Source organism: Rhinichthys klamathensis, unplaced genomic scaffold (assembly GCF_029890125.1).
Source record: "Rhinichthys klamathensis goyatoka isolate OS25496 unplaced genomic scaffold, OSU_Roscu_1.1 h1tg000222l_1, whole genome shotgun sequence".
NCBI classification, from domain to species: domain Eukaryota; kingdom Metazoa; phylum Chordata; class Actinopteri; order Cypriniformes; family Leuciscidae; genus Rhinichthys; species Rhinichthys klamathensis.
Genome location: NW_026606746.1, coordinates 804447 through 831499, shown reverse-complemented (window position 1 = coordinate 831499; position 27053 = coordinate 804447). Strand labels below are relative to the sequence as shown.

At 38.2% G+C, this 27053-nt stretch overlaps 2 protein-coding genes across 2 annotated transcripts; one reads left to right on the top strand and one right to left on the bottom strand.

Annotated features, from left to right (window-relative positions):
- Window positions 1-196: 196 nt before the first annotated feature.
- zmp:0000001069 (QRFP-like peptide receptor) lies at window positions 197-2095 on the top strand. The gene has a single exon (XM_056264523.1). It carries the CDS (start codon window positions 416-418, stop codon window positions 1751-1753), a length of 1338 nt encoding a protein of 445 aa, XP_056120498.1. The 5' UTR covers window positions 197-415; the 3' UTR covers window positions 1754-2095.
- A 22932-nt stretch (window positions 2096-25027) lies between these two features.
- LOC130097634 (carbohydrate sulfotransferase 12-like) lies at window positions 25028-26547 on the bottom strand. Its single transcript, XM_056264565.1, has 2 exons — window positions 26426-26547; window positions 25028-26338 (listed from the first exon to the last, which is right to left on the bottom strand). The coding sequence occupies exon 2, from the start codon at window positions 26258-26260 to the stop codon at window positions 25055-25057; it is 1206 nt and encodes a 401-aa protein (XP_056120540.1). The 5' UTR covers window positions 26261-26338; window positions 26426-26547; the 3' UTR covers window positions 25028-25054.
- Between the last annotated feature and the right edge of the window lie 506 nt (window positions 26548-27053).

Below are 27053 nucleotides of genomic sequence, written 5' to 3'. Positions count from 1 at the left end.
TCTATGTGTGTAACTGTCTCTGTCCTTTTTCAGGTCATACATGAAGATACATATGACCTCAAGATGTGAAGGAAGAAAACAAAGGAATGAAGACGAGGTATACATATTAGATAAAGAAGAGGGTCTTGTTTGCTTTTGTTGTCATCTATATTGTCTGGGGAGTTAAAAGTGAATGGTGTAGTCAATACTTTGTGGAAGAAGAGATGCATTGGCTTTGAGTTAGTGAAACGACAAAAGGAAAGAATGGATTTCACATCATCTGCTTTTTGCTGTCATGGCCTTCGAGCTTTTTTGTGCATGAATGGAAACGTTAGTACCTGCAAAGTAAAGTAAAAACTTCAAACTGTTACCATGTAGTTTAGTCATGATGTAGTTCTGTCATAGTTGACCCACTCAACATCACGGGAAAACCACTATGAATCTGACCCCAGATCAGCCACCAACCCAGTTCTACGCCCTTCCCAGGGCATTGGACCTTCAACGTGAACCTCAAAACAAGAGCAGGTCGACTCCAGCCAGCTTCTTCAACAGCTCCTTCTTCTTCCAGGATAATGCTGCTTTAGAATGGCAGCTGTTCCTCACCATCCGAGAGCCTGGCACCATTATATTGACTGTCCTTTACTCTATTTCCTTCCTTGTGGGTTTCTTAGGAAATGTCATGTCCCTCAAAGTCCTTCTTGGCCAGCATGGAAGCATGCGTCTGTCGGGTGCGAGCGCCACCCGCTGCCTGCTGATAAACCTAGCGGTGTGCGATCTAGCAGTTGTTTGCGTGTGCATGCCCGTCACCCTCGGCCACCGCATCTACACACCATGGGTGTACGGAGACTTTCTGTGCCGCGCGGTGCCATTCACGCAAGCGGTGTCAGTTTCGGCCAGCGTCCTGAGCATCACTGTCATCAGCATCAGCCGGTACTATGCTGTTCACTCGCCGCTACAATCCCGAGCCTACTTCACTCGTCGACGCATCCTCGCCTCCGTCACAATCGTGTGGATCGTCTCCTCAGTGATCTGCATGCCCGTTGCAATAGTTACCAGGCGTGATGAAGTAGCTTTGATCGAAGGGCTGGCCATCGTGCTGCCCGTGTGTGCAGAGGTGTGGCCTCAGCCACGCTTGCGACAGGCGTACAACGTCCTGCTGTTCAGCGCACTCTACTGCCTACCTGTCGCGTTCAATCTTACTCTAGCCTTCCTCACGTGTCGCCGGCTGCGCAGCACTGGCACCGAGGGTCATTTCACAGAGCTGGACCCCCGTTCTCAGGCGCTTCATGAAACGAGGTTGCAGGGGCGCAAGCAGATCGCACGTATGGTCGCAGCTTTGGTGCTGCTCTTCGCTCTGTCATGGTTGCCTATGTACGTGACTGATATTTGGCTGGACCGTGAGCTCCGCCATCCACCGGACTGGCTCTTACAGACCAGACCCTTTGCACAATGGTTAGGCCTCACCAACTCTTCTCTCAACCCATTTTGCTACTGCTTCATTGGTGACCTCCACCGCTCAGCCAAGGCTTTGCGTTTGCGCCTCTGTGGCCCGTCCCCAGCCTCAGCGCTGGCTCTGGCCTCCCTCCCAAAAATATTCAACCTACAGAATCAAGACAAACCTCCAGGGAGCGCCGCTCTCAACACAACCAACTCCTGTGGAGAGGATAATGGAAATCTGAATCTGTCGATGTGGTGGACTCAATCTCGCACGTGTGAGTCGGTGAGCTTACCTTACCACTTAGGAATGAGCGAGGCGATTGCACTGGATACATAGCAGCCCTGATGCACCGCTGTGGACATTCGCTCACAGATGTGTTGTGCTTTGTGCTTCTATAAACCCTTCATTTCAAACCTCTTTGACTTTCTTTCTTTTTCAAACAGCATTGGACCCCATTGACTTTCATTGTATGGACAAAAAATGCACTTTTCGGAATAAATTATTTTGGATTCCACAGAAAACAAACAAAGTCATACCGGTTTGGCTGACTCCTATGGAAGCTTGTTTCCGCCACAGAATAAAAAATAAAAAAGGTAATGGCGACTTTTTATCTCACAATTCTGACTTTTGTTTTTTTTTTAAATGGCGAGTTTACATCTTGCATTTCTGAGTTTTTATCTCTGAATTGCTTGATACAACGTCGCAAATGGGTTATGATGAAGTCAGAATTGCATGCTATAAAGTCGCAATTGCGTGTTATAAGGTCAGAATCGTGAGATATAAACTCGCAATTGCATGAAAGAAAGTCGCAATTATCTTTCAAAATGTTTTATTCTGTGAAAAATAGCTTTCAGTTTGAGGGAAAATTGTCAAACAATTATTTTGCGGAATATTCTCAAGTGGGAATGGGACAGTCATGTGTGAGCATCTTTTTAATCATACATTAATTGTTTAACTGCATAGTGACGAAACCATTCATATTCCAGTTGGAGTAGATGTAACTCTTAGCCATGTTTAGATCTTCTGTAAATGTACTAATAATATGTAGCTAATAAATGTCTTGCCATTTACAACTTAAGTACCATGTAAGAAATCCATATCGTGAAGGAATAAAGTGGTTTAATGCAGAATGTATAAGGTTATGCTGCTAAGTTTAGCTTAGAGCAGTGTCTTAAAATAAACCAAACGTCATTAATGCTGCTCCTACGTCTAGCAGAGCAGCAATTAAAATGATCATCCGAGTGAAACCGAGACATATACATAAGCACTCACACCTACAATCTCTGGTGAAGAAACGTCATGGAAAGTCTTTCTGTGAACACAGCTTCTCACCTTCCCTACTAAATGTGGAAACCATCTGCATCTCGTCATCGCCCTCTTCTTAGTGTTATCTTTCTGAAGTCAGAGCAGAAACTTAGTTTCTAAACTACACTACACCGTCCAAAAGTTTAGGGTCAGTAGGAAAGAAATTGATACTTTTATTCAGAAAGGACTAACTGTCAAAAGTGGCAGTAAAGACATGTATGATGTCACAAACCATTTCTATTTCTTTTGAACTTTATATTCCTCAAAGAATCCTAAAAAAAAAAGGTAAGCAGCAAATGTGTTCAGTATTGATAATAATAAGACATTTTTTCTTGAGCACCAAATCAGCACATTAGAATTAGGGATGCACGATATATTTGCCACCATATCGGTATCGGCCGATATATGTACATTTTTAATGTTATTGTTATCGGCCTGATAAGAAAATTTAGCCGATATATTAAAGCCGATAAATAATGGATTATTTCCGCACTGCTCGCCATGATGGTTTTGAATTGCTTGAAATATGATTAGAATCACTTCCAAAAAGGAAAATACAGCAACATGTGCGGCACAAGTCTGTCATATAGGCTACATAAAATTATAATGAGAACATTATAATTGTATGCTTGAGACATGGATTTTAATGGTGAGACCTTTGTTTTTGTAATCAGGCTCTCAAAAAGTACATACAAAATTGGATATAGATTTATCGGCCAATATATCGGTTATCAGCTTTCAAATATAAAGAATTATTGGTTATCAGTATCTGCCAAAATTTTCATATGGGTGCATCCCTAATTAGAATGTGACACTGAAGATGGGAGAAGTGATGCTGAAATTCAGCTTTGCATCACATGAATCAATTACATTTTAAAATATATTATAATTTTTGTGATAATAATTCACATTATACTGCTTTACTGTATTATTGATTAAGTAAATGCAGCCTTGGAATGAGCATAAGAGACTTATTTAAAAAAAATTACTGGTAGTGTATGTAGAAATTACAGTGACTGCAACTTCAACCTAATGAGACAAAAATGATGTTTGGATAATATCTTTGGTTTAAAGGTTCTCTAAGCGATCCTGGGTGACGTCACTTCTTGTTGACGTTCGAACTATTGTCAAACAAAACGGAGGCTAGCTAGACCCTCCCTCCTCCTCATCCGCACACTAACCCCCCAAACCCTTCTTGTCGGTCATTGGCTGGAACAGTTTGTTATGTTTTGGGGAGCGGGTCGCTGCAGTTTGTTTTTGGTGCTGTTTGTGAAGCATGGGCTGTCTACAGAGATCGCGTTTCTTTACAGTGTGTTCAGGGGACAGGCAGCCAGCGGATAGTGAGGAGATGTTTGCTGTATGTGACAAAAAATGTTTTGGCCTAAAAAACACATGACATCGCTTAGAGCACCTTTAATAATAAATAAAAAAAGCTGTGTAATGTCTGTCACTATGTCTTAAACATATTCTGAGGAGGAATGCCTTCTGGTGAAAATGCTCAATATTTTATTGACTTGGAAATATTATAGAAGCAGTTGCATAAGAAGCTACAGTAACTGAAAAGAAATTTGACAGGTATGATGGAGGGAGACCATAGTCAAATATTTTTAAATATATATATTTCAGTCATTAGCTTACAAAAAATACACTATGGCATTATAGTGTATGCTGTTATATAGGTTATACTTCTCTGTCCTATTTTGTTTTTTTTACACACATTTATACGGGTACATATTTTCCCATGAGTTCTGCAAATATGAAGTTTTCTGCAATATAGACGTGGTAGGTGTCTTGTAAAGTTCCACTATCTTGGCATTGCTATCTATGTTCAATTTCGATTAAGCAATCAATATAAAAGCATTATGTCTCAGAGAGGACATGACCTCAGATTTGTAAATATAATTTATAATTATAACTGCATTTCATTTTGTACCAACTGCTCTTGCTCTTTGTACCCACCATCTCCCTCTCCTGCTCAACTAATCAGCCAGAAGCTTTCAAGTGACCTGTAGTGGAGTCAGTGCACAATTGATTCTGACCAATTGAATGTGGGTACCTGATAACATGATCGCATAGAGACCAAACTGTTCTGCTGCTGTTTCTCTACACATGTACATGCCTTATCTAGTTGGAGGAAAGTGCTACATCAAAAGCATTGCATTTATAAGACGCTGTGCCGGCTTCTTGAGATGTACATTCTGTTCCATTCTGTTGCGCTCCATCCACCTCTTAGCAGTTTAGACAACCCACCGACTAGGTCATTTTCAAAAGAATCTTCCTTAGGCCCTCAATACATTCAGCCATGAAACTGCATTAGGGATTTTTCTGCATCTGTTTTCATCACGCTTACATTATGTAATTATACAAACCTATAAATAACTGCATCTCTGTTGCCCAAGTGGTGTACAATAATGTTTTCAAAACTTGAAATGTTTTAACTCAGTACTAAGGTAACAATTTAAGTAAACAATTTTAAGTACCGGTACTAAGAGCACTAGACTATGGGCGTTCACACTGGGCAGGTTTGACTCGATTAAAACTAACCCTGGAAAGGTGGGTCTCTGTCCGCTTCCAAACGAACTCTGGTGCGGTTTGACTGAAATATGAACGCAACACAGGCCGAAGACATATAAATGAACCGAAAACAGGATATGATGTCACAAGATGCGGCCCTAAAAAGGACAGAATGCTGAAGCAAACCCTTTTTTCCCCAACCCGATCTCACGGCAATTCGTACGTATTTAACGAGTTGGCTAATTTGTACGAATTCATACGACCTCACTCGCACGAATTCGTACGATTTTTGCTAAATCGTACATATTTTACGAGTTGCCCAATTCGTATGAATTAGTACGAATGACATACCCCTGACCCCGCCCCTAAACCTACCCATCACTGGGGTGTAGACAAATCGTACGAATTCGTAAGAGTGAGTTTGTACGAATTAGTCACCTCGTAGCCTACTCACTCGTACGAATTGGTTGTGAGATAGCTTCTCCTTGCAGCATATCTCCATTTGTGTGTGTAACAGAGGATTTCCTGCCGCTGTTTTGACCCCTTTACACATTTTGTAAGTTCTTTGTGAGTTCTCAGCTGGTCAAAATACCATCATATGTACGCACATACAACGGGCCCATTAGGCCCAGTACACAGCCTTGTATTGGATGATTGATCATTTCTGTTGTAAACAATACTTCATAAAAGCTGTTTGTCATTTTGTATCTGTCAGTGTTAATAATGACAGTGTGAACACTAAACGAACCAGGACTAAATATATAATTTTCTTTTTTGGTCCTCCTGACCAAAAGAACCAAGAGAACCGAACTACAAATATGAACAGACCCTAAAAATACTCAAAGAAGCATAAGGAGTTTGTAAATACACCAGTATTCAGACAAATCCCTGAAGTGATTTTGTAAACTTTGGAGTGTTTTCTTTCTCATCAAGCAAATTCTTTGATGAAGCATGCGCATACATATTGCATCTTAAAATTAATAATGACTGTCTGTGAATTCTGCAGTCCTGGCTTTCTCATACATTATTAATGAGTTCATCTTCATCAGCACAATCTGTGTAGATTGATAGTGACATTTTGCCCGAGGGATATGTGGGTAAATTTAGTAGTTGTGTGTGTATTCTACATGCACCTGTCATGGAGGTGTAACTACATGCACTACATGGCCAAAAGTATGTGTACACCCAAACACTACACCCATATGAGCTTGAAAACATTTAAATTGAAAAATCATGGATGTTAATCAGGAGCGCATTGAAGGGTTAGTTCACCCAAAAATGATAATTCTGTCAGTAATTACTCACCCTCATGTTGTTCCAACCCCGTAAGACTTTCGTTCATCTTCGGAACACAAATTAAGATATTTTTTATTAAATCTGAGAGCTGGATCATTCCTCCATAGGCTTCTTAAGGGATCGAAACTGGCCGGGCCAAAAATTATGAAAGACATCGTTAAAATAGTCCGAGTGACTACAGTGGCTCAATCTTAAGTTTATCAAGCGACGAGAATGCGCAAAAAAACAAACAAAAATAACGACTTTATTCAACTAATCATTTCCTTCTCTGTGGGCCGTGAGATTTCACGTAGTGATATTGCGCAAAGCTTCTAGGTTGTACGTCACACGTAGGCTCACTATTGGCCGACGCTGGTCACGTGTGTGATGCGTGACGTACAACCTAGAAGAAAAGTCGTTATTTTTGTTTGTTTTTTTGCGCACAAAAAGTATTCTCGTCGCTTGATAATTGCTGGAGGTAGAGGTAATTGATGGAGGATTGATCCAGCTCTCAGATTTAATCAAAAATATCTTCATTTGTGTTCCGAAGATGAACAAAAGTCTTACGGGGTTGGAACAACATGAGGGTGAGTAATTACTGACAGAATTTTCATTTTTGGGTGAACTAACCCTTTAACACACTCAAGCACAGGGGCCTAGGCTGCTAGATGCACAAAAATAATATTTTTCAAATAATAATTTTTATATATGGGAGTTTACAGCAGTGACAACCACATTCTATGAACAAACTCACACACCCATACAGTACATTTTTAGGACTCACAATCATATTTTCGGCAAAGCCTGGACTGGACAGCTAGTTTTCTGTAACGACACACTGTGCGATCTGAAGGTTTTATACATCTCTGTCTTCAATTGCTGCTTTAAAGTCTTAATTTTCATTTCAAGAGGTCTTAAAATTGCTTAACGTGATAAACTTCAAAAGGCTATGATTTAATTAAATAAACGTGAGCACTGCATGTTTCAAAGTAAAAACGAGGTGCTGTTGCGCGTTCTACATATACTCACACTTTCGGAGCAGTTTGCAATAGCCCACCGTAATGTTGTAACCAGGGCTCTCTGGTTATCTTCAGTTTCCATTCTTCTGGGAAGGTTTGACACTAAATGTTGGATGTTTTGCCAAAAGAGATTTGCTCCCATTTGTACACACAAGCATCAGTGAGTTCAAGCACTGATGTTGGGTGACTGGTCCTGACTCGCAGTTTGTATTTCATTCCAAAGGTCTTCAGTGGGGTTCTAATCTGAACTTTATGCAGGAGACATGATTTTGTTCTTGTCTAAGAACATTATTTGGCAGTATACATTATTATAGGTGCATTTTTTAAATGTATATGCAAGTATCTGTGTATGCACATACTGTAAGTCTGACAAATGTGATGTAACGTACCAACGTGTGTGTTGTGTGTGTGTGTTTGTGTGTGTGGTGTACCTGCTGTGGTCCTAATTCTGCCTTCCAGTCTCACCATCAAACAGTCGGTGTTGTGTAACTGTGAGGTTTGAGCAGCAGTGTTGGGGTAGCTAGTTACACAGGCTACTGATAATTCAAGGTAGTAAGTAACTATACACTGGCTCAACGTAGGGTAAAATGGGTGCAATCTTTTAAAATATATTACTATCAGATTGTATTTTTCACCTCTGCAATCAAATCTTTGTTTATATGGCACAAGTTATCTACTCAACAGAATTATGGCAGATTAAATATGAATAAATACAACTGTTTAGAACAATCAAATAAATTATACATGAAATGAGCAGCTTGACAGTGCATCATTTAAAATGAGTGACTGCAAATAGATCATATAAAAATGTAACTGATTAAAAACAACTAGCAAACTGGTACGTGAATTATTGTGTTCATGTAGTTCTAAATTGTTTAGTTCCAGACTTTTTCAAATTATAATACAATTAAACTAAGTTAACTAAAATGTGAAAATAATAGGCTTATTTGAAATGTACATAAATAATTGCTTAGCTCCTATACTTAGACAATGTTTAAACATTTAACAATGTTTAGCACATCTGAGTTGGATAAGTTTGGTAACAACTGAGCAGATCTGAGTTTATATATATATATGATTTAACATAAAATTATGGATATTTAAGTTTATACAGTACATGAATGTAAAAGAAAACATGTATTACTTTTGGATATACAGAGACATGTTAGAGGATACACGACTACAACATCAACTGAGATTCTAAGGCTTATAGTATTCACATCAAGAGAAAAAGCTGCAATGCCGTTTAAAGGTGCACTATGCAGGAATTCCGTTTTTGTCAAACAGCGACCCCTAGAGTCGCTGTGGAGTACTTGTAGGCTACTGTCGTAAATAGCACTCACGCAGAGATGGCTCTGCACTCACGGCCTGATCCCCTCCCCCTGTACACCGGTACCTGTTCAGTAGGATGGAAGCTGTAACGAGTTGAAATAAGGTGTGGCCCTTTTAAGAGCTGCGCGCCCTGTTTAACTGTCGGCAGTCGAACACCATATGTATACGGCGCCGGGTTATTTCTGTTTGATGCTTATTTTATCAGAATTTTATCAGATCTTTTTTGCCGTAAAGCAATTCGTTACATCGCGAGACCTGATATCACGCGACACTTCCTGATGCTGCGGCCGGCGGCCCGCCGGCTCAAAGTTGCATGTGTGTTTTTTCCGCTCACATGCGATAGGGGGGTGCGAAACGACCACCATTCAACCCGAAAAGAGTAATATAACCATTCCAATTAGAGATGCGCGGATGGGCTATTATTTCATCCGCAACCGCATCACAAAACTCATCATCCGTCCGCCATCCATCCGCACCAACGTTTTTGACCAATTTTCAAAACCGCACCCGCGGTTCCGCATCCGCTGATTGGGCGATACAAGGCGCTGCTGATGACAGCCGCGAGACTAGAAAGCTCTCAGAATATCAGCTGTGAACTCCTCTCCGATCGGCGCGCAGGGACAAAAATAAATAAATAGCCTAAATTAAACGCACTTCCGCAAACCTGACCTTATCTGATAGGCTACTGTACAATATTTTCATTGTAGCCTAATAGAAAACGCATTTTGGCACATAATTTCAACATGCTGCTATTGTATGGGGCCAGGGCCGTCGCCAGAACATATAGAATGGGGGGGCATTTCATTTTCATGGGGGGGGGCACACTTTTTATGATCTACAAAACAGACAGTCACAAAAACAATGACATCCCCTATTTAGTCTAATATAACTGAAATAGACCAAATTCTATATTTAAACAACACCAAAACACAAAATATTAAGTTTCTGATCATAGGCGGAGGCTCCGCCTATGATCAGAAAATCATGGGCAGAGAAATGAAGGTTTGCTCAGAGACACGCTGGCACATTCACACGATCATTCACACGCTTGCTGAGGATCAGGAGGGTGAACCAACACGCGCTTCCCCTTTAAAAACATTTACTAGGCTATATGCAGGATTTGGCATGGCAGAAAGCTCGCAAAGAGCGCCAATTTTATTATCTTTAAAAAGCGGTTATACAACTTCATCGCGATCTCACAAAGTTCCTAGGCTATCAGTAAAGCTGATACACAATAATGCCTTATTTGCATAGCCTATCTGCTTATTATAACGAGAGGATTTGCACGCGCGTAGAACTAATCCACTCACCGCTCAAAACACCGGAGTTTAGCCAATATTATTTTATTACGGAGAAAACTGATCCTAGACCAGCATTTATGGACAGCTTTTCCCTCTAAAAGCAATCAGAAGTATATGGAAGCTTGTTTTCGCCACGGCATAAAAAAAAATTAAAAGATAATTGCGACTTTTTATCTCACAATTCTCACATGGATTTCTCTCAATTCTGACTTTATGACACGCAAATGTGACTGTATATCACTCAACTCTGAGTTTATAACTTGCCATTTTGATTTTATATCACGCAATTCTGAGAAAAAATTACCTTTTTTTAACGTGGAAACAGTAGGCTGTTTTTAGCAGGCAAATTAATCAGAAAATTCGACAAGCCCACTTGGCCAGGGGAAGGTAGGCTAAGCCTTGCGCAGAGCCTTACACGCTCCGACTAATTTTCATATTTCTGAAGACAATGTCGTGTTATTTAAAGTTACAGAGATTAGTGCACCTGTGTGCTAAATGCTGCTGACGACATTTCGTTATGGAATAGGCCTACGATACGTTTTTTTGCTCCCAATAGTAAGTTTGCTCAATGACCTGACCATATGATTAGGGGGGCACGTTGTGTCATCTGGGGGGGCACGGCCCCCTAATGCCCCCCCTTGGCGACGGGCCTGTATGGGGCGCCAACAATGTTACGTGACAGTTCTCCATTACGGACACGAACACTCAAAGCGGCACTAAAAGACTTTCAAACTTTCACAGAGGCCTCAAAAAAGCACAAAGCCTTTCTTTAAAGCGAATTTCGTTTTGTATTAATTGTATCTTCATTTTAATCCATGTTTCATTAACCAATTTCCTGGATTTAATAAATAGGCTAAAAAGTAGGCCTAAATAGTCTATCTTGATTGTGTAGGCTATTTTTCATTATAAAATATTATACCGACATGGATCAATTATTAATATTAGATTTCATCTGTCTTTTGTAGGCATAGCTGATGGCGCACCAACGAAAAAGCCTATGAGTGACTTCGGCGTTTCTTTAATATCGAGGCTCTATAGTTTATTATATGATTGTTAGGCCTGTTGATGGTATAAAATGAATTGCACTGTGCCTGAAAAAGACGCGCTCTCCGCTCTCTTCCCATGCATTCAAAATTAACGGGAGTCTTCAGAACAGGCTCGTCCAGCGTCAACAGCACCGAACTTAGCTCCAATGTCAATCAACGTCTGGGCCACGTGGAATCCTTTACCAGAAACAATATCAAACGGGCGCATATCAAGAGAGCGCACAACTTATTCCATGCAACACTTTTCTGACCTTCTATTTCCTTTGTTTTTAATTCTCCTTTTTTTGAGTTTGTCACTACCTCCTTCGCCGGTGTTGTGCCTAATTTCGACCCCCTGCCAAATTATTACCCCCCTCGTTGAAGTCAGTACCTGATTGCCTAATCCCAACCCCGCCCCTAATCCTACCCCCTCCCCCACAACTAACCCTAAACCTACCAATGCTAGGGGGGTAATAATTTGGCGGGGGTCGAAATTCGGCACAACACCGGCGTTACCATCTCTGATAACAACAAGCAGTCTCTGCATAGACTCGACTAGCTGATGAAAATTTGACTATTTCAAAGTGTGCTCAATTTTTTTTAATTTTTTTTTTGGATGTAGGTATATAGTCAGATAACAATATTTAACAATGTATATTTTTTCATTTGATTGGTTCAACCGCCCGCCACCGGCCCGAATTTAATTAAAATTAGGGCTGTCAAATGATTAATCGTGATTAATCACATCCAAAATAAAAGTTTTTTTTACATAATATATGTGGGTGCACTGTGTATAATTATTTTATATATATATAAATACACACACATGCTTGTATATATTTAAGAAATATTTTCATGTATATACTGTATATAGATTTATATATAATTTATATTATATATAAATATAAATATTTTATATATAAATAATATTTTTTTCTAAAATATACATGCATGTGTGTGTATTTATATATATACAAAATAATTATACACAGTGCACCCACATATATTATGTAAAAAAAACTTTTATTTTGGATGTGATTAATCGTGATTAATCATTTGACAGCCCTAATTAAAATATTTTTTTTCGTCCCGTCATCCGCCCGATCCGCGGTTTATCCGCGGCTGTAACCGCCAACCGCGCATCTCTAATTCCAATGACTCCGAAGCTGTTCGGTTGAGGTAAAAAACCTGCATAGTTCACCTTTAAAGGTTAAGGTGTCATGAGTCTTGAGTGAGAATGAAAGTTGAAAGTTGCCTCCGCACTTTCAAACACAGGCTGGCATCAGATATACAGCAATAATATTACTCGAATCAGCCTATTTAAAATCAACTGTATACCCAAAGAGAGCAGAAAGTTTGATAGTTTATAATGCATTCAATAATATCGACGTCACACATTACTTTAACAGATTGTCTCGAGACTCTAGAGGCTTCTTGTATTCTTTCAGTCTGTCTAGACCATGAAAGAGAGTGAGAGAAGAGAACGTGTGATCATCTATGAGTCCATATCCCCCATAAATGCCACAGCTGTGAAATCTGTCACAACTAATCGTATGGCTGCCAATCTCACTATACAATACATCAGCGCTGTATCTGAAAATGATGCACACAAGATGCAGTCTGATTACATCTGAAAAATCCAGCAAATCGATGATGATGATGATGGTGGTGATGCGAGTGCTGAAGGCTGCACTGTTCTCTATATTGATCTGTGACTGGCGACTCAATATTTCTCTTTAAGGAGCTTTCAAAGTGGAATGAAGTCACTTTGGACTGATTAAACTGTTCCGTCTTGTGAAGTTAGAAATGTAATTAAGATTATTACGCTTCAAACTTTTGTTTTATTCTTCTATTCAGCAAAAACATTTATTTACTGTTACAAAAGATTTTTATTTCAAATAAATACTGTTCTTTTGAATTTACTCTTCATCAAAGAATCCAGAAAAAGTGTGTACTGGTTTCCACAAAGATATTAAGCTGCGGTTTTCAACATTGATAAAAATAAGAAATGTTTCTTGAGAACCAAATCAGCATATCCGAATGATTTCTGAAGGATTGTGTGAGACTGAAGACTGGAGTGATGATGCTGAAAATTCAGCTTTGCCATCACAGAAATTTTAATAAAATATATTAAAATCGAAACAAATATTTTAATTGCAGTAATATTTCACAATTTTATTCTATTTTTGATGGAATACATGTAGCTTTGGTAAGTATTTTTTTTTTTTCAAAAACATTTAAAAATCTTACCGACCCCAAGTGTGTGTTTAGAAAAGCCCACAAATGAAGATAATTTAAAGACATGACAATATTATCATAAAAACAAAGCGCAGAGGGACCATTAAAAGCTTGCAAGTTAGAGCAAAATTACTGAACTGTTAATTAAAGTTTTCTAAATTCCTCTGGGCATGCTGTGTGATCTCAGCATTTCTCACTTTTTAAAAATCTGATGAATAATGATCAAATTGGCATCCAGCAGCATTTTGATTAGGTAAAAAAAAAAAAAAAAAAAAAAAAAACTTCACCTATTTTGAGATAATTACTGATCCGTAGGAGTACTTGGCTCAGCTAAAACAGAGTTCTTCTATGGGCAAGAAAAGAAAAAGTGTCCACAGGACCTCTCTGTGTCTCAAACATAAAATATAAGTATTTCATAAACAATCAGTAAAATGATAAAGTGAATCTGAATGGTAAAGTAAATCTGAAAATATAGTCAATTTAAGTGATGTCTTGAATGACAGACACTTTTTATTTATTAAAGGTATACGTTTTTACTCACCCTCATGTCGTATTAAACCTGTATGACTCTTTTATCTGCAGAACACACATTTTGAAGAATGTTGCTAGCAGCCAAACAGAGTTGGTGACCATTGATTGACACTGAATGGACAAAAAAGACACAGAGACATTTAGCCTATATACAACTACTTCTTTTGTGTTCCACAGAAGAAAGAAAGTCATACAGGTTTGGAACGAATCTTGGGATGAAGAATTTCATTTTTGGATGAACTAGCCTATCATCATTGTGATCACATATAATCATCGTGAAACATATAGGCCCTTTTACAGCAATACAGGCAAATTACTGTAAAATGAGCAGAATGACTTTTCCGGTAAATACACAATGCTGTTCACACAAGCCATGTGTTCTGTCTGTGGTATGATTGTACTGAAGTGTGAATAGCCTATGTGATCCAAATCATCAGAAATGATTGTAAAATGCTGGGCCGTTTTCTTCATCCACCTGGATGAGGAGGAGAAGTGCTTTAGTTTCACCATCTGTCCAATTTGACTACATTTTTTACATCCGAGTATGACCACAAACCAAAACCGATTTACTTGTATTTTTAAGTCTTGTTCACACTTGATCCAGTGGCATGCAGTGGTGTTCTGAAATGAGTGTTTTTTTGTTTTTGTTTTAAATAAATCAAATGTAAATTCATGTCCCAGTTCAATTTAATGTTGTCACATTTTCCTGGTTAAATAAACATTACATCAAAAAAGAAACCAAATACAATTTTAGTTTTAGTATTATTTTTTTATTGTTCACCAAGTATTTAATCTCAAGTTAGTGTTTTAATCATTTTTACATTTATTCCAAAAGAATAACTGAAGGCCTTAACTAACATTTTAAACAATATTTTATTTGTGTATTGATGTTCAGCTGTTCTGTTTTTAGTGCTCAACCTATTTTCCGATCATCATTCATGCTTGGTAAACGAAGATGTATCTTTAATTTCACCAAGCTGATTGCTCATTAAGTCATTAACGGTAATTTACCATTAAAGACTGTATGAATGAAAGGGGCTATATATAGACATGGCATATTCCATCATTCTTTCTTTGAATTTCAATTGACAAAATGTCAGTGTAGTGAATATGGCACCACAGTTCAAACATACTTCATCAGGTCTGTTGACGGGGGAAGGAAACCTGAACCTGTATTCCACACTGTGTCTCGCTTTAGTGCTTTTTAAAGAAAGTCTTGCCATTTCAAACCTGTGAAGAGGAAGCACTGAGCCAGTCACATGAGGCGCTCCTGCCATCTCTGTCGGCTTGGCCCTTTTGATGAGGTGACATCAACCAGCTCTGCCTCCTCAGGGTGTAAACTTTATCTGGATGTGTCTGCCATCGTGATCACAGCTCCTGCAGGGAAGTCTCACGAGTTTAAGGGTGTAAGATTGGCTATTGTTGAACACTGTTGTTGTGCGTCACTAAAGCAGAAAGTTATTCTCTGTAAACTATATCACAAAATATTCTTCTTGCTCATAAGAGAGTGGAGATGATGATCAAAGGCTTCTGAATATGCTTTTATTTAACAGGTGCATCAATTTTTATTGCAAGAGGGTTTGATTTTTTTAACATTATTGGATTGTTAGATTTTGATTAGCTAAATAAATACATTTTTAAGGTTAATTTCGAAGATTGTTCCAAAAACAACCCATGTAAATGTATCTAATTCATTGTTTATATTGTAAAGGTAAAGTCAATGTTTATCCATATAGTATATTTCAAAACAACAGAAGCTGACGTTGACCCAAATTCAAAAAAGTAAAATGAGGGAATAAATGGTAAAAATAAACAACCAGTAAAATAACTAGATGGCCTATGTTCATTCTTAAAATTATAATAATAGTTTTCTTATATACAAATATTATTTATAACTTCATAATTGCAATTATTAATACTAATTAATTGCAACCAAAAAAGAAGCATGCTACAGTCATAGTATCAGATGGTAATTCAATAGTGATTTGATATACATGTACATAGTATAGTACTCCAAAGATTCATGGTTCTACCATGGTACCATATTCAAAACCAGGTGTAAATGTGTAATTTGTTCTCTGTGGTTGTCCTTAGATTTTTGTGATACTTCCTGTTTTCTGTCCCATGTGCCATTTTGTAGTCAGTTTGTAGTTTTTCCCCTAAATCGTCTTCCCCACTTGTTGCTTGGTCAGTCGTTGTTTTGCTGTGGCTGTCTTTAGATGGTTCTTGTTTCAGTTTCCCTGGTTCTTGTGTGTATTGGTTTTATTTTTGCTTGTTTGTTTATTTCAATATAACCTCTGCAATTAGAACTACATCTTCATCTGCCATCTATTCAACCCCCTGCATCATTACAAAATGAGAGACAATTTTTTGTCCAAAGTAATTATCATTATTATTATTGCGCGTTAATGTAACACGCTTGTTAATGTAATAAATCTGACATGTTTCTCTTTATTTTAGATGTTTTATTAAAAAAATGCTATCATTAATGACTAGGTGGTGTATTTCAACAGTCAATAGAACTATTAAACTGCATGGATGATAAGGTGACGTATGAGTCTAAACAGGTGTGACCTTCAAACACTGGCTGCATTAGAAATTGCATACTTCCCTACTATATAGTACCTATGTGTAGTATGCAACGAAAGAAGTATGTCTGAATTCACAGTACTCATAAAAGAGTATAGGCAAAAAGTACATGGATGTCCTACTTCTTCCGGAGAGATTCTGAAGTGTGCATACGATGGACACTTTACTATCCCATGAGGCCACAGGAGAAGATTTATGAATGGCAGTGAAGCGACGCAACTGACGCTGGTAAGTCACATGATAATGACAACATGGCGGATAGATTCCATTCATACTATACACATTCATACTATATAGAACATACCCTTTTAGCAGTCATTATGTAATTACTCATTCAAAATAAGTACTCACTGTAGAGAGTATGTGTTTTCAGATGCAGCCACTGTCACATCGGATGGATCTGCCTCCTTACACTTTCAAATGAGACACCTTCCCACCTGTTCAACCATTCATTCATTGATTGCTTGGAGACCCCAGACTTCCTCTTCAAAGATCATCATGGATATGCGTGAGTGGTGTCCACTTTTGGGTAATCAATAGAAGTCAATAGAACTGAATCACAGCAAATATTGCAATTCACTTTATGACATACGACTGATAAACACACCTGCAATGATACGAAATGATCTTGATTAAATGTGAGCTGTGCTTCCCCTTTTGCAGGACAGAAAATGAAGCCATTGATAGACAGATTCGTTAGGGAATGTTTTTTCACTCACTTCTATAGGAAATGTATGTAGATTACCTGTGACAGATGATGTGTGGAAGGAAATCCAGAGAGGAAAGAGCAGGAATATTTCACCCGAAGACTCAGATTCACACGCAGTCTTCATTCATTTCACATTGACAGGAACAGTTCAATTCGAAGGTATATTTGTGTCGGGGATATTGAGTTATGTTTGTTGTTAGTTTCACTTTCATGGACTTTTAGTTAGTATGCATTGTTTCCTGTTTTCCATTGTCCAGCTCCGCTTCTTGTTTGTGAAAGGAAATCCAGACAGGAAAGAGCAGGAAGATTTCACCTGAAGACAGATATACACACAGTCTTCATACATTTCACTGAACATTCAAAGGTATATTTGGAAGCAACAGTGAGTGTTTTATATACACACTACCATTCAAAAGTTTGGGGTCAGTTAACTGAAATTAATGATTTTATTCAGCATGGACACATTATCAAAAATGACAGAAAAGACATTTAACATTTTACAAATGATTTCTATTTCAAATAAATGCTGATCTTTTGAACTGTCTGAATCCTGAATAAATGTATCAGAGTTTCCACAAAAATATGAAGCGGCACAGTTGTTTTCAACATTGACAATAATAAGAAATGTTTCTTAAACTCCAAATCAGCATATTAGAAAGATTTCTGAAGGATCATGTGAAACTTAAGACTGGAGCTAAAAATTCAGCTTTGCCACAAAAGGAATAAATAATATTTGAAAATTAAAAAAAAAATGTTAAACTGTAATAATATTTTATTGTAATTTTGATCTAATAAAAGCAGCATTGCTGAGCATAAGAGACTTTTTTCAAAAACATTAAAAAAAATCTTGCTGACCCCAGCTTTTTATACATTCTCGACATGTAACTGGGAGTAGTTTCCTTGGCATGCCATGAAAAGAGTTCTTTCTTTGATTCATTAAAAAATATTTCGGTGTGTTTTGAGAATAATTTGATAAACACCATGATTTCCCTTATTTTCTTTCCTCTCAGCAATCTGTTTTCCTTCCTGCCTGTTAAAACACAAAGATTTACCCCACATACTCACCAGGTCTACCTTTCCTTGATTCCACATTTTCCTCTCTCTCTTTCCTGCCTCACTGGTTGTTTGTTTAGGAAGGCGCCAACAGCTCTGTCCGCACTGGTGTTAAAGCATGCTAAGAGGGTGAGCATCTACTCGCAGCCTAAAGAAACATGACAACAAACTCACACAGCCTAAAGACATCACTTCCCACACATTTCAAGACGCATATACACTTACCCAAAATAAGCCCGAGACACATTGGGTCACCACAGTCACCCGACTCACTAGTGATAACATTTAAGGACAGGAAGCAGTGAGAACCACCCAATGATCATCCAGAGCCCCCAGGCTTTGTCTGGGACGGTGTGCTGCCCTTATCTTCTTCATGACCGCTCAAGTGAAGCATTCCCTGGCATGCAGGTCTCTAAATCTTATAAAATACAATCAAAATGTCAGTGTTTATATTGTCTTTTATTCGCTTATCTTCATTCACAGTTCTGGTTTATTGGTGGATTTATTTCTCAATATCACCACTTAAAATGGATGTGAACAATCTTCATGGTAATTCTAAATAAGACTGTTCACATCCATTTTAAGTGCTGATATTGAGAAATAAATCCACATCCACAAGTGTGCATCCAGGAAATGCACACTTTAGAAGCATTTTAAACACTACATCGAGACCCAACTGTGTCATCTTCTCAGTTCTCGCGCATGCGTCGTGGCGCTCTCGTGATCTCACTCAGAGGCCCAAACGGAAGGAAATGAATAAAGTCGTTATTTTGGGGGGGTTTTCGCACAGAAAAAGTATTCTCGTCGCTTGATAAACTTAAGATTGAGCCACTGTAGTCACTCGGACTATTTTAACAATGTCTTTACTAACTTTTCTGGACCGGCAGAATGAAATTACCTAGTAGCCATGAAGGAGTGAGCCAGCTCTCAGATTTCATCAAAAATATCTTAATTTGTGTTCCGAAGATGAACGAAAGTCTTACGGGGTTGGAACAACATGAGGGTGAGTAATTACTGACAGAATTTTCATTTTTGGGTGAACTAACCCTTTAACCCATCCAAGTTAAAGCACACACAATAGGAGCAGTGAGTAGTGAACACACACACACACACACACACACACACACATACCCTGAGCAATGATATTTGCCGCTGGCTCTGATGTCCCTGTTGTGGTTACATGAGATGTAATTCGCTTTGAGTAGCCTAATATCAAACGAGTAATCTCTGGTCTCAAAAATCTATTATTTGTTAACGGGCAAATCGTTTTGGCTGAGGGCAAAGTTAGTTCATATTTCACCTGATATTTAGAGCACTAGGCTACCTTTGTACTTTTCACCAACTTGTTTGCTTGTCTTTATTTCCTATTCTAAAAGCTTCTTATAGGTTACATATAGCCTAGGCATACTCTTAGTTATTATTGTTCATTAAAATATATATTTTTTAAATGAAAACAAAAAGAAGCAGGGTTGTTTTATATAATACTTCGTTTTATTGTAAATATACATTACAAGATTACTAAAGTAGGCACGTATATGGAAGCTTGTGTCCGCCACAGAATAAAAATAAGTAATTGTGACTTTTTGTCTCGCAATTCTGACTTTTTATCTTAGAATTGCATGATATAAACTCGCAATTTCGAGAAAAAAGTCAGAGTTGCGTGATCTAAACTCGCAATTTCGTGAAAAAAGTCAGAATTGCGTGATATAAACTCGCAATTTCGTGAAAAAAGTCAGAATTGCGTGATATAAACTTGCAATTGCGGGAAAAAAGTCAGAATTGCGGGATATAAACTTTTTAAATAGCCTATAAATGTCAAAATTAGCACAATGAAAACTACATCATGACAATATCTTTATAGAAAAAACCTAACACTGAAAATGTTATTGCATTATTATGACTCATATTTTTGTTGTTGTCTGCCCTATAGCTCCCTCCAAACCTAATGTATGTAAATATCTCTCTGCTAAATTACTACTGTAACTTTACAATAGAATAATAATGTCCTTTAGCATACAGTATTGATGCTGCGTTCCAGGCAGGTTTTTGAGCACGTAAATCACGACTTCAAACCACGACTCACGACTTTGTAGCATTCCAGGCCAGTCACGCCAAACTACCTGAGCGCAATATACATACTTATTTTTTCAGACACATAACATTGTAATACATAATCGTGTGTGTATATACATACTTATTGTTTCAGACACATAACATAGTAATACATAATCTTGTGTGTATTATTATCATTATTATTATATTATTATTAATTTGACTGCAACGTTATATTGTCCTAAAGTGTATTCTCACTGTGTACCGCCTGCAGAAACACTGCATCCGTAGGGGCTGCCATTGTTGTTTTGTATGGTTTTGCGGGCTATGTGACGTCAGAACTCGTAACTGGGAGTACATCGATCTAGTACGAGTTCACGGGTGGGAAGTCACGGGTTTGACTGCCGTTCCAGTGCACTTTCACGGGTATAAGGTTGGAAAAACACGGGTTACAGGTTGCCTGGAACGCGGCATTAGACCATAGTAGAGTGACTATAGTAATGGGGTGTTACTGCTAACATGAACTAGCATGTTGCTAACATGTTCTAACACTTTTTTAACATTTATTAGCATATTACTAACACGTTGTTAACATGAATTAGCATGTTACTAACATGTTGCTAACTCGAATTAGCATGTTGCTTGCATGTTTTAGCACGTTGCTAGCATGAATTAGCATGTTTTAACACACTACTAACATGAATTTGCATGTTGCTAGCATGTTTAAATTTTGGCTCAGAAGAATAATAATACGCTTAAAAATAGTAAATCAGTATGTTGGCATTGTCAAGCCAAAACAACAACAACAACAACAACAATTGTCCTATGTAATACTTTGAATATAACTAAAATACATTTAGGTTATGTGCAAAAAATTACAATGAGGTGGTTGTTTTGCAACAAGGTGGAGCAACTTCTGTTCATAGCAGTAGACCTGCTGATGAAGAAGTGACAGACACAGACACACACAACAGGGAGAGAGACAGAGAGATATCAGGGAACATGAAGAGAAGGAAAATGGAAGTTAAGGTGCAGTTCAAGAGAGAACCTTTCATTATTTTGCACAGCCTAAGGATTTAACCCTTTTTTATGTGATGGCCATACAAAAAATAGGGTTGTCCATGGTTCCAAAATCTGTTGTGGGTATATGGGATGGCCTGGATGATTATGAGATTTCTCTGTCTGAAATTGTGTCCCAGTCTGGCCCTGGAGATATAGACATGAGATATGTGTGTGTGTGTGTGTGTGTGTGATTTTAGCCCATATAGCCTATATGTGGAAGAACATAAATGTATGCCGCTTATGTAAATTACTTGGGACACCACTACTTCTAGCCATGGGATTTCTGCTTCCTGTTTTTCAAATAATTAAAATGCTTTATAGAAAAAAGGAAAGGCCCTGAGGCACACAAAGCACACTTGTTCTATAACTGTTGCTGACACATAAGCAGGAAAGCACAAGAAATGTACGTCACTATGTTGAAGAGGTAAAAGAGCAAGGTATTGATTCTGTCAGTGCACATTTAGTTGCCCTGAAATCAGGTCTGAGTGGCTTGTTTCTTTAAATGGTTTAAGGAAGAGCAAATCTCTTTAGGTTGGACTAACAAGACCCTCATTTAATACTTCCTCTCACAGACACAAAGTAACATCAATATGTTTCAATGTTTTATATTGAAAAACATAATTTTCTTTAATTCTCCTCATCTAATAGTAGCATTTAATGTTTTTATAAGTTAGCCTATAGATAGCTACACAATATCATTTGAAACAATTGTCACTGTACCACACACATAGCCTAGCTACATGTTCCTGTTATTGCTCTCTGTGTAGGAAAGTACTTGGCAAGACATGAAATGAAAATCTAATTTAAATTGAGCTAACGTTATCCGAATATGTAAATGTTAAAACCTTTAGGCTTTTTTGTTTGGTTCCAAGAACAGCCCTGCTTTTTTCCTAACACATTAAATATTTAGCCTATTTGTGCTTTATATTTGCAAATGACTTATGGCATTTGTTTTAAGTGTTTGATTACGTTTTAATCAATGTTTCATCGCACTACACGTAAGGCAAGGCGCTAGTTCTCATGACGGAGCAGGAGCGTGGGCGCGCAGTCTGAAGGTGCGTTCACGCCATGTTGAAATTACCGTGATTACGAGATTTTAACCAAAAAAAAATGGATTTAAAGGATTAGTTCACTTCAGAATTAAAATTTCCTGATAATTTACTCACCCTCACGTCATCCAAGGTGTTCATGTCTTTCTTCAGTCGAAAATAAATTAAGGTTTTTGAGGTCAATGGGGTACAACCAGGGTACAATGGTTTGAAGGTCAAAATGGCAGTTTCAGTGCAGCTTCAATGGGCTCTACACGATCCCAGCCGAGGAATAGCGAAACGATCGTCCATTTTCTAAAATAAATAAACATAGGCTAGCTAACCTTTTAACCACAAATAGCCATACTCGTCTTCTGCACGAGCTGCCATGCGCAGGCATTACGTAATCACGTTGAAAGGTGATAGGTAAATATAATTGTACATATACCATATAATTCTTTTGTGTGTGTGTGTGTGTGTGTGTGTGTGTGTGTGTGTGTGTGTGTGTGTGTGTGTGTGTGTGTGTGTGTGTGTGTGTGTGTGTGTGTGTGTGTGTGTGTGTGTGTGTGTGTGTGTGTGTGTGTGTGTGTGTGTGTGTGAAAAATGCATTAAGTGATGTTTGGGTATAGTGGTCTATTATAATATCTGTATATAAAAACAAAGGTCATGGGATATCAGTTTATTTAGATAGTTTGACCTCTTGAGATGGATGAAGGTCAAGCAGTTCCTTGGAAAAGAACATCAATGTATCTTTTTAGGTCCTATTTTGTTCACCGTTAATAGAAAGTGCAACCATACTTTCTCTAAAGTCCCTTTTTTTTTGCCTATTCTGTTTTCAGTTCATTTACTGATCTACATTTTAGCAACAAGTAGGATCCCTCTTGAGGGGGACCAAAGAATGTGCTGAACTAAAGTAAGATATAATGGGCATGAGTCAGCATGGACAGGGGTCACAGGAAGCAAAAATGTACTTGCATCCTGTTCTTGTGGGCGACTACAGTAGGCCATTAGTATTGACCTTTACTCAAAAGCATCTCATAGAGGGGACAACATTAAAAGGACCTGCCACACAACCTTTCAAGCTGTCATACAGCAGAAGCGCAAGCAAGCTGAAGAGGACGGTAGTTCAGAAGATTTTACTTGGCGGTGAATTCGCCCTTGACCTTTCAGAGTAGACCATCCAGTTATAGTCAGTTTGATAGAGAACTAAAGAGAGATGGAGAAAGAGGACAAGACAAAACAGTTTTTTTTTTTGCTTGATGGAATTTACAGTGACCTTTTCATCTCCTGTAATGAATATGACTGAACAAAACACCCAGTACCATTACTTATCATATCTTAATTAACTAAAGAACAGATTATAACAACAAATAAAACTACTGATACTTATTAAAATAACATTTATTATTTCTTTTTATAGTAACATTTAGCAATGACTCGCACCGGTTTTCAGCAGATAGTCCCATCCAAAACTCTTTCGGAATTTATAATCTACATATTATGTTTAAAAGTATTTTAACATCACAAATGAGAACATAGCCTTAGGAATCTGGTAAAGTTGGTAAAAAATCTGGTAAAATAAAGTGGTTTTCAGGTTTGTGATTTTCAGTGAAGGTAATATATTCAACTGCTTTTTTTTTTTTTTTCAAACAGGAGCCCCTATTTCACATATTCCACTGGAATATTTCCATATTCCTAGGAGAGCTGTCAAATAGGCCTCTTTTCATAAATTCTAAATTTAGCTTTTTTTAGCATCAAAGATTAATAATAATAATAATAATTCATTACATTTATATAGCGCTTTTCTAGGCACTCAAAGCGCTTCACATAGAAGGGGGGATCTCCTCAACCACCACCAATGTGCAGCATCCACTTGGATGATGCGACGGCAGCCATATTGCGCCAGAACGCCCACCGCACACCAGCTTACTGGTGGAGAGGAGACAGAGTGATAAAGCCAATTAGTATATAGGGATGATTAGGTGGCCACGATGGACAGAGGCCACTGGGCAAATTTGGCCAGGATGCCGGGGTTACACCCCTACTCTTTCGAAAGACATCCTGGGATTTTTAATGACCACAGAGAGTCAGGGCCTCGGTTTAACGTCTCATCCGAAGGACGGTGCTCTTTGACAGTATAGTGTCCCCGTCACTATACTGGGGCGTTAGGACCCACACAGACCACAGGGAGAGCACAGCTGGCCTCACTAACACCTCTTATAGATTAATACTTTCTGTCAAATTTCAGAACTTCATCAGAGCGCTGCTCACATAGCTGTAGTATATTGCACTGTCTGCAACAAATCAATTGAGAAACACTGTACCCTTGTGGCCAAAACAAATCAATGCACGGGTTTGGTCATTTCCAACCAGTTAAATTTCACCAACCAGAATTTCACTACATGTACATGCAACAGTGTTTGTACGAACAATGAAATATTACTGAAATTTTCTATGAGGGCAACATGAAAACCTAATCAATGAGCAAAGCAATACAAAACATCAACAATTTAACAACAAATATCAAGGTTTTAGTCAAACAAATTAGAATTATGTTTAAGTATCTGTACAATTTTATATTATATAATCCCTTTTACTCTCATGTCACTTATGCAGAAGAGTCTCAGGTTTGCCATATCCAAATAATCTAAAGTCTGCTTCATAAAGATTGTAAAGTTTTCTCCTGTCAGCTACTGAAATGTTTGCAAACCAGTCTCGCTCCCAGTTTACAGCTGTCCTATTGCGGTACCCTGGGGGAAAGTGAATCTGATTATCCAGACCAAGAATCCTCAACAAATGTTCTGTATCCTCATCAAGAGTTTCCAGCTTCCCAACAAAATCATAGTCAATTTGGCACGGATGGCAGAGTCTGTTCATCTGCTGCCAGTGTTCATTGAATGGTTTTACTTTCTCAGTCTGTGGATCTAACAGGTACTGAATAAAGTGAGTAAAGGACAGTCTGATACCTGCGGCGAAGGCCTCTTGAGCAGAGTCAGGGGGGGATGAAATATTAGCATAACGCTGAAGCATTGTGGAGGCATACTGCCTATAGAACTCCTCATTTGGCAAAGCAAATTTGTTCCGGAAAGCAGAAATAAGGCGTACAAAAGGATCCCGTACAAAAAGGAACTTAGTGTAATTCTTTAGTTTGTGATGCATCAATGGACGTGAGAAACGACCAAAGAGTCTCCAAAACTTGTTAAACGTCAGATGCAGAGTAGCATTGTGGGATAATGCTGATGGTATGTCAAGAGGATCCAGATATGGAGCTCCATTAGGTGCCTTCAGGTTCTGGCTGAGCACAATCATGACTCGTTTCCAGTTCGTACATGCTACCTTCGGTACAAAACAGTAAATAACACCATGATGATCATCCACAATGAGATGGTCCAGGGCTTTTCTTGGAATCTGGTCAAATGTCTTAAATTTCCCTGGGAAGTTCAAGCTACTATTGGCTGAGCAAAGTTCTCTTATATTACGTCTACGATGTGCTTGACGCAGTTTGAGTTGTGTGGGAGAAGTCTGCATGAATGTGTGCATTAGGTTGTTTGGACCCTGATCATGTTTTAGGTGAGGTGTGATGATCGTCAGGTTTGGTTTCACTGACCTGCTTGACTGTTTCCAGATAAATGAATCTTCACTTGTTCTACGTTCAGAGGACGTCATGCTTGTGGGGACTTTAGGTAATGATGATGATGATGCCACGTGCAGATAAAAAGTCCCATCTCTCACGTCATCCCAGTGAAGTATTGCGAAGAATATGATGAATACTGTTCCCAGCAGAAGGAAACACTGGAGCTTCCTCAGCATTTTCACTGAAAACAAGTCTGTAACAGATCCCGACTTGAATGCATATCATTATCATCTCTGGAATGAGTCAAGTTGGGACTTCTGGAGAAAAACATAAACATTTAGGACATTCATGTTGAAGTTTCAATTCAAAATTTCTCCCACAAAAGATGATCCATCACTCACCCATATTTTGTCCTCGTGTGCTCTATATTTCAGAATGTTCCACATGAAAACTTTGAAGAGGGCAGGAATGCTTGAAGTTGCATATGTAAACTCACACTAGGGTGTGACTGTGAACGCAGGAGAGAAACACTCCGCCTTTCAGCCAGAACTAAATCATATGCTGTTTTTCCAGAGGGTTCAGCTAAAACTACCACAACCATTCACAGGAAACCACAGCTGAAAATAAACCAACACGCTTGCAGAGTCAACTCCAGAAATGACAAAAAATATGACCAAAAACAAAATACCTTTTACTAGTTATTTCATTTCAAAATAAATTCAAAGGTTTACCCGTGTACTAGGTTATAAAAATAGCTGAACCCCTGAGATCGAGTGGCCTCTCGTGGGATTTCAGAGGGATTGTTTTTATGTGCAGGAGAAGGGACACAGACACAATCTACACACAGAGATATTACTCTTGATTGTTACAAATGATTGATTTATTACTTTATATTTGATTAAAAACCCCATTTAATTTTCTTTTATTTACACTTTCATTTATTTTCATAATTCATGTTATTTATATTCTGTCAGTGATTTTTCCTTTTCTTTGACCATCAATTTTTATTTAACCTTTCATTTCTTGATG

Coding starts and splice junctions, on each gene's coding strand:
- zmp:0000001069 (XM_056264523.1), top strand. CDS start 416: ATGAATCTGACCCCAGATCAGCCACCAACCCAGTTCTACGCCCTTCCC.
- LOC130097634 (XM_056264565.1), bottom strand. CDS start 26,260: ATGCTGAGGAAGCTCCAGTGTTTCCTTCTGCTGGGAACAGTATTCATC.